This window comes from Buteo buteo, chromosome 18 (genome assembly GCF_964188355.1).
Source record: "Buteo buteo chromosome 18, bButBut1.hap1.1, whole genome shotgun sequence".
NCBI lineage: Eukaryota > Metazoa > Chordata > Aves > Accipitriformes > Accipitridae > Buteo > Buteo buteo.
Genome location: NC_134188.1, coordinates 18,503,623 through 18,512,136, shown reverse-complemented (window position 1 = coordinate 18,512,136; position 8,514 = coordinate 18,503,623). Strand labels below are relative to the sequence as shown.

The 8,514-nt window shown below is 43.1% G+C and overlaps 1 protein-coding gene across 1 annotated transcript; it reads left to right on the top strand.

The window, feature by feature from the left end:
- Window positions 1-269: 269 nt before the first annotated feature.
- C18H11orf97 (chromosome 18 C11orf97 homolog) lies at window positions 270-3,979 on the top strand. The gene is made up of 3 exons (XM_075050601.1): window positions 270-546; window positions 1,191-1,295; window positions 3,840-3,979. Exons 1-3 carry the CDS (start codon window positions 270-272, stop codon window positions 3,977-3,979), a joined length of 522 nt encoding a protein of 173 aa, XP_074906702.1.
- Window positions 3,980-8,514: the final 4,535 nt, after the last annotated feature.

Sequence of the window (8,514 nt, the reverse complement as noted above, 5' to 3'; positions counted from 1 at the left end):
TGCACGACACCTAGAGCTGTCACCCACCCTGTGCCCCAAGCAGGCATGAGGTGGCCCCGGCCTGCTGTCTGTCCCTCCGCTGGGGACGGTGACTGGCCACACCTTGCCTCCGAGGTCCCCCCGCTGTTAACCCTCGCCTGTGGAAGGGGGAAAACAACCCAGCTGGGACTGGGAACGGTGGACCCGATTGCCCTCCGCGGCACAAGGCTGCGGGAGGAGCCGGGCTCCGTCCCTCAGGACCTCGCACCCCGCCGAGGCACAGCCCCAACATGGCGGCGGGCGGGCAGGGCGCTGCCGCCCTGCTCTCCCCCGCGGCCCGCTGCTTTGCCCGCCGCTCCGCCGCCGCCCTCCCTCCTGCCGGCGGCGGGGCAGAGCCTCACCGCCTCCGCCCGCCCCCGTTCCTGTGGCAACCGGTCCGCCCGGCTCCTACCTGCCCGGGCGCGGCGGCGGCGGCCATGAGGGCGGCGAGCGGGGAGCGGCCGGCGGCGGCGGCCGAGGAGGCGGGCGGCCGTGTCCGCGGCGAGGCGGCGGGAGGCGGGCAGCCCTGTGAGGCGCGGCGGTTCCCCCGGCCCGGCGGCGGGGCTCGCCTCACCGCTCCCCACCCCGCCCGTTAGCGGTCTCCGTTCCCCAGCCCGGTGCCCCCCCCCGGCGCGTCCCCCTTTCCCCAGCGATCCCCCGCGGCCACCTCGCTTGGTGGCCCCTCGCCTCCCCCGGCACCGTGCACCCCACCGCCGCCGGGGTCTGGGTACTGCCCTGTCAGGCAGGGGCTCCCCTGCCGCCATGAGGAGCCCTAATTCCTCTCCAGCTTCTTGGAGACCTCCTTCAGAGAGAGGACATCATCTCCTCAGAGACCTCCTCCGTACGCAGCCCTGCCTCGGGTCGTTCGCCGTGGGGAGATGCGGTGGCCACGTCTCCCTGAGTGCCCTGGGGTGGCCTTGGCTTCTTCATGGAGACCCCCCTCACCGCGCTGCTGCCCACCAGCGCTCCCCTTTTAGATGTACCCACCGTGGTCCCGTCGTGAGGAATCGCCCAACGTTGGGGAGCGAGGCCTGGCTGAACACTAGCGTGTACTTGTAGATGATTCGCCTTAAAGTGTATTGAAGCATAAAATGACATTACATTTGGCAAAGCGCGTTAGCATTCGGGGGACTTGAAATAACTGGTTCTTTTGTACTATGTTTTACTAACAGGGAAGAAATTTGTGTATGTTGAGCCACCTAGGAGAGTTAAAGAAATACTTGAAGAAGAGCTTTATTTTCAGAAAGAAGCATGCCATGTTAAACATCCAGCTGCAGGTAATCTTCCTTATAGCAAATGGCAAGTGTTTGTCAGGGCAAATATAAATTGTTTTAAGGAACTGTGGCAAAATTGTTATTTTCAAAAAACAGCCCCGAACATTTATGTAATAGCCTGGGGAACATTTAGAATCAGAACAACTGCGTGAAGTCTTTGTTAATTTTTTTTCGTCTGAAATTACAGGACGATAGAGAACATCAGTATGATCTATCAGTTTAATAAAACAGAAACAAATGCCAAGCAGTAGGGAGGTTTTGCTACCTTTTTCTTTGAAAGAAGTGCTGTAGTTATTAGAATACTTTGTCCCCTTCTGCTGTTCAGAACTGAAGTTGGTGTTGAAAACGAAGAGTTGAGGTAAGAATGATAAAGGTAAATAAAGGACAGGTAAACAGTGAAAGCAATTAGAAAACCAGTCTGTTTAGGCAGCTAATGGAGGTTAAAGGTTATGGAGAGACTTGATTACAGTAGGCAAATGAGGAAATGGAAGTCTAAGAGGAAACAAGGTGTTCAGTCTAGCTAGACTATTAAAAGTTCTGAGAACTGGAGGTAAAAATGAATAAGATCAGAAAAGAAATAATTCGCGGTTTTTAACAAAATGAGAACTTAATGCTGGAACAATTAAACAAAGATCAATTAGATTCACTAATTTTAATACACACTTTAAATATTTTGCACTTAAACCGTTAGCCCTGGTCCAAGCTCTTTTGCTAATCTTGGTGCAGTAATGAGCCTGAAGCCATGTGACCCATATAAGACAAAACTCACATCATGCTGGTGCTTTCCTGCAACCATAAGATCTATTAATCTAACTGTAGGAAATTAATTTTCAGAAGTTTGTAATGTTTAGGGATAGGTCATCTTATCTGGTTGACTACGAGATTTTATTGCCTTTATCAGCCAAGCCATTGTATTTTATTAGGTACCTCTGTGTAGAGTCCACTGAGCAAAGCTGGTTATTCCACAGCTTCCCTCATTAGTTTGTTCAAGTGATTGGTGTATTTAAAAAAAAAAAGCCTGATTAATAATTTGGATTTGCATGATTCAGCTCCTTGCTTTTCTTGGATATGTAATAGTGCCTGGTTTAGTACCCAGGATTTTCTTACAGAGAAGGTATATACACGTATATTTGTTTTTGGCTCTTTATGTACTCTCACCAATTGTTTTGCCTCCTCTTTTAAAAAGTGAATACTAAATCTGATCATGGTATTTCAGTATTTGTATCACTAGTAACCTGTAGAGAGAGAGAGAATCACCTGCTTATTTCAGCGCTAACATTAGTGCTAGGACCTTGAACTGTCTACTGTTACTCCTAAATCCATGATGCTTTTGTTCCACAACACACAGTTCCCATTCTGTAGCCTCACATTCTCTTCCATAGAATAAAGCTATTCCTTGGTTATATTAAGCTGCATTTTGTTGGAATAAACCCCTACTATGTTTCCTAATTATTACATTGTCCACAAATGTAATAAGGGCATTTTTGCCTTTGTTTCAAAATTTGGAAAATTTTTTAAAAGTCTGGTTTCTCCTACGTAGGATTGAGACCCAAATCTAAACTCACTAAAAATGAACTTAAAACAGTTGGATTCACGGAAAAAATATGCATAAGTTAGGTGATTTAATCAGTATCCTGTCAGATGTAAAGACTATTTGAACCTGCAACTCCATTACTGTGATTAGGCTCCTTAGGCAATTACAGCACACACCTGCAAATGAATGAGATAGGCTCTGTTTATAGTAAATGGAGAGAAAAAGGCACTTTGAAAATGCAATTCTTCTGACTTGTCCTAGGTACCTACTGTTGCGTGTGTCATGCTCTAAAAGTGCCTGTTCCTTTCCCATTGACTGTAAAGGTGTTCTGGACAAGTAGCTGAACTGCAGATGCTAACATTGGTCTGCTCATGTGTCTCAACAACTTCAGCAAGTACCTAGTTCCTTTTCCATCTGTATACATCTGGAGAATTAGAGATGTTCCCTAAGTGGTCGGGGCTCTGATAAACAACAATTGTCAGGTTGGATGGTTACTGATTTACACAGTTTAGATGATTAGTAAGTTTATTGTTTCACATAAAATAGATGGTTAGTAAATTGTAACCTTTCCACAAAATAAATAAGCTTTTTTTTTTCATTTGTTTTGGTGGTGTTGCAGGGGGGGGTTGGTTTGGGGGGGTGTGTGTTCTGCTATCTTTTTATGAGGGCGTTTGGTATTCCAGTATGACCAATAAATCATGCTGGATGCATCAATGGTATTACTGCTGTTTCTCATACATTATACATCAGCTGCATCCTGCTTCAGCTAGCAGCCTAGCAGTCCTAAGCTGTTCTACAGACAGCAGAGAGTGTTATGTATCATTAGCAATCTGAATTGCTCTCTGAAGGTCTCAATCTCTTTTCATTAACTATGGAGGAAGATTATAGTGTTCTGCTTAACTACTTCTAATTACTGTATAGACCAAAGGCACTGTCTTTTAAAAGTTACGTTAGTTCTAGAACAAGTGGAAGTAATCAGTTATAATGGTATTATTTTGACAAATTATTAACAGTGGCTCTGGAGGGAATTTGGAGTTTGAAAAAGAATTTCTCCATTGGAAGCCTGAAACCAGTCTCACAGAACAGAAATGGTTTACTTTTACAGCCTCAACTCTACTCAAGGCATGCAGGAATGAAAAGTAAGAGTCAATAATGAGAAACTTTCACTGTAACACTTCATTTTAAAATTTCAGGGTAATATAATTCATAGACATCTCACAGGACCGCAGATCTGGTTTGTTCAATGTTATTTTTTCATCAGATACCTACATGGTCTTATAGTAATCACCTCTGGGCATCTTTTTGCAGAGCTAACCCACCTCTTCCTTTAGTAAGTAGCCAACAGACTTGAAATTTTTGCATAAGAAACCTGTTTAGGACAGCTATGTTGAGTCACCTTATTTCATATTCTGAAACCTTTTGTAAACATGTGGAATAATCACTTGTTTCCTGCTGATGAGTGATGAGTGTTGGTTTCATGTAGATAATGAACCTTACTTGCCTTTCTTAACATCCAACCTTAAGCAATTCAAATGTTTGGAAAAGCCCTCCTTCCAACACACATTCTGAAAGAGATTGATCCGCGTATCATTTCAGGCATTTTAGCATTTGCCTGCAATGGTCAGCTGGTGCTCTGGGGCATGTATTTCTTTCTCTACAGTCAGTGGAGTATGGCTTTTGAGGAGCAGACCTGTTCCTTGTGAGCTGGTGATTTTAACATAGTCTCCTCAATGTGCCCACCTTCTCTCTTTCAGTGAAATGTATTAACTTGTAGTGGAAGGTGAAAGCTTTCAACTCTAAGGAAACAGAGTTCATTAGCTTTATGAGAGTAATATTGTTGGTACCATGACCTTGCAGAATATATGAACTCAGCATATTTTGCCATTAAATGAAGCTTCTTCCCATGTTCTCGGGGGCTAGTGGTTTAAAAATACAGCTAGCTTCATGACTAGGACTTCTTTATTCCTATCTTGATCTTATGAGCTCTGGAGGTAGTGGCATCTTAGTTATAACAGCAGCATGAATTAAGTTATTGCTAGTATAAGAAGCATTTAACCAGCACAGCCTTCTGCCACGCTGCCTTTGCTCTAGAGAGAGTACTTGTAGGAACATTTTGTTTATAGAGCAGGCCTAATCTGTGCCAGGTATTAACTGCAGTCACTTCTGGTACATGCTTGAACAAAGAGAATTTTAGCCACACCATAGAAAATACAACCAAATAATGCCTCAGAGTTTGGAGACGTTGGCACAATTTTAAAACTCATGTACCTGAGGCTTCTAGTGAAGGCATGCAGTTGTCAAAGATCAGGATCTCTGTTTCCCATGAACATCCGTGAGGGAAGAACAGCGTTAAAATAAAGCAATTTATTCAAATTGATTTAGGTGCTGAAATTTATGGGCTTTTTTGGTTTTCCTTTGGGAATTTAGATGTACCTTCATTCCCAGGGACTGCTGCTAGAGACAAGTGATGCTCTCCTCACTAGCTATACTGCCTGTTGTGCAGCGGAATAGGCAGGTATCGTGAGAGAAAGGGTGGCAGAAAAGATACAAGACAGGAGAAAAACTGGGAGCAATCTGGCTTCAGCTCCAATACTCACCAAACCGTTTCCATTCACACACCCTTTTCTGTGTAAGGATCTGGAAAAGAAATGAGGTGCTAATATACTAATTGGGAGATGGAGTAGGTACAGGCTATGGAAATGGGCAAAAAAGAAGAGGGGTGTCTAGAGAGAAGATGAACCTACTGTGTTTAGTGCCAGAAGGAGAGGCACCAGCAAAAGGAAAAGGAGGAAGCACAGACAAGGGGAATGAAAGAGGAGACATAGAACAGAAGGTCAGGAATTCCTGAAGGGAACTGGGGAGAGGAGAACATAGTTCAGCAACACAGAGATAGAAACTGTAAGAAATGAAGGGAAAAGATGTATGAGAAATAAGTAGAAGAGACAAAAAGAAAAAAATATATACTCACGTTGCTGAATTTACTGAAGTTAATGTGTTTATTTTTGCTTCTCCCATTTACTGCCTTTCCTTAGAAGTGACTAGTGGTTTGGGGGACTCACTCTGTGGTGTCTCATCCATCCTTACAGCTGATCTTTTTTTTTTTTACAGATTGATGAACTTTAGTGCTATGAAGACCTGAGCCTGTTGTGATGTGTCAAATCAAACATCAAATTGACTAGCTGCCTTTAGAAATGTAGATCAGTATTTCTAAGATTTTGAAGAAAGTTCTGTTTGGATAGGGAGCCATTTCCTTGGTTGTTGTTTTATTCATATTCTCGTACTGCTTTTTTACCAGATGTAGTAGCCAAATCTGATCAACCTTTCAGCCAGTGATGAAGATGTCACAATCCAAAGACAACAAAATGTTCTTGCTGACAAAAATGGGCTACTGTGAAACTTGACATTTTCATAGGCCTCTCTGTTCAAAGTGATTCTAAGTTCCAGCAGAAGATTGTAAAGTAATTGAAGAAATGCCTTAAAATGCCTTAGGCAGAGTCCATTCATTAAACTGAGCAGTTCATAAGTCAAGAGTTTGTGATTCAATATCTAGCCTGACTTACTAAAAGTTTAACATAAATAAGCCTCTCGATACATGTAAGAGTTATCATAGTGTCAAAGAACCACAGAGGCAGCATAGAACCTGAAATAACCTGTCACTAAACTCTCAGTCTTAACCATTGTCACAGCAAGGTAATACCAAACGATTGTTAGTTTGTTTTGTAGTATAACATCACTTAGGAAACAAATGTGGATCCTTCTAGGTACTGCATAAAACCAGAACAAAAGATAGCTTTGCAAGGTCATGGATGATTTGAGGAGGTCCAGGGACAGGAGTGACATTTGCAGCTACAGAATAGCTTCAGTGCTCTGGTAGCAGGTGAGGGCCTGGAAGCTCTCTCCAGCAAAACATCTGAGCTGGCTGAGCCTGAACCGTGCAGGAGGAAGTAAACAGTGATAGTAGTTGGAGACTCCCTGCTGCGGGAGGTGGAAGATCCCATTTGCTGCCCCAGCATGCTGTCTGGGGAGGTTTGTTGGGGTGCTGAGATCTGGGACGATGTGCTGAGTCTTGTCTGGGCCTCGGACTTTTACTCCCTGCTGCTCTTCCACGTGGACACCAAATATACTGCCAGGGGAGACGTGGAGCGTATCAAGCATGACTACATTGCTGTGGGGCAAGTCAAAGACATGGGTGCCCGGGTGGTTTCTCCTCAGTCCTACTGGTGACGGAGTAGGGCTTGAGGAATTGATGGATCCTGTAGGTCAACTATTGTTTGCACAGCTGGTGCTGAAAATGGGAAGTTGGCTTTTATGACTATGGGATGTCCCCTCTTTGAGGACTAAGAACTGCTAGGATGAGATGAGATTCACCTCAACATGTAGCGCCACAGCCGTGTTTGTACCATATCTAGAAGGATCCATGATTGTTTCCTAAGTGCTGTGATAATGCGAGAAACACATAGTAGTGATCATTTGCCTGATGAACCTGGAGAACTGTAAGAAGGAGTGACAGGGGAGGGAGATGACAACCCACAATCAAGTGAGGAGGTGGTGGACCAGGTTGGTAGGCAGGATATTTCCTGTCTTCATGTTTAACAATCCAACTTAATGATCCATCTTCGCCTTATTTCTAGAACAATTGTAGCATGTTCTTTTCCAAATTAATAATACTTAGCACTTACTCTACAGTTTTCATTGCCAGAATTCGTCCCAGACATCCCTCCAGCACATTTGTGGGACAAACAAGCATTATTGTCTTTTTAAAGGAGGGGATTTTATTGTACAGTGAAAAAAATTAACTAGGACTGATGGATAACTTAAAATCAGAGTTGAAGAATTCCTTATTTCCAGTTCTATCTCAGACTGATAATTCACATCTTTCCTAGGATGTGATCCTAAGAGGTGGAGATGGGATTTGTTTCTGGGGCTCTCAGATGCTAAGGAAGTATCTAAACCATACTGTATATTGCTAAAAAGGAAGAGTCTCAGTGACAACTTTGTGAAGATAGACTTTGTTTTCATTTGCTTTTTTTACAGTTATCTGTGAATGAAATAGGATGTTTGTTTTATTGATTGTCTGGAACTCCTCTCTAACACTAAAACTTTGTTGTTATTTTTATATTAGTGAGAAGGGGGAAAAAATACCCTTAGCTGGCCCCAAACCAACTCTTTTCAGCACTTCCATTTGACTGCTAAACAAAAAAAAAAATTATTGGCACTGAAAATTGCACCTGAGGCACTAGAGGAGTAGCTGCTTTTGAAAACATTATTCTCACTTTTTAGATGTAAATTTGATCATGAACCACACAATAACGTTTGAAAAACACTGGGGTTTCAGAGAGATGCTTTGATTAAGCTTGTTGCATTTCACTTCTGCTCCTTGCTTCATTTTTATTCTATGCCCATCCCCCTGCTTTCTCATTCTTAGTATTTTTTTTTTTTCATGATCTTGTTTTAAAATTTTCCAAGTAAAAAGACTTTCTGGGTCTATCCTGGATGCGTGCACTAGCTCAGTTTTGCTGCAACAAAGGCATATTTGTGAATCTCATTTGTGCCTTTGCTCCCTCTTCCTTTTTGTGCAACCTTGTACAACGGAGAAATGTCTTTTAGATCTTTTCTACTGAATATTTTATTTCAGTTATGAGGCTTGGGTAATTCTTAGCTAGTCTGATATATTCATGTTCCTGACCT

Coding starts and splice junctions, on each gene's coding strand:
- C18H11orf97 (XM_075050601.1), top strand. CDS start 270: ATGGCGGCGGGCGGGCAGGGCGCTGCCGCCCTGCTCTCCCCCGCGGCC. Junction 547..1,190: donor GGCGGGAGGCGGGCAGCCCT/GTGAGGCGCGGC, acceptor TTTTACTAACAG/GGAAGAAATTTGTGTATGTT. Junction 1,296..3,839: donor TGTTAAACATCCAGCTGCAG/GTAATCTTCCTT, acceptor AATTATTAACAG/TGGCTCTGGAGGGAATTTGG.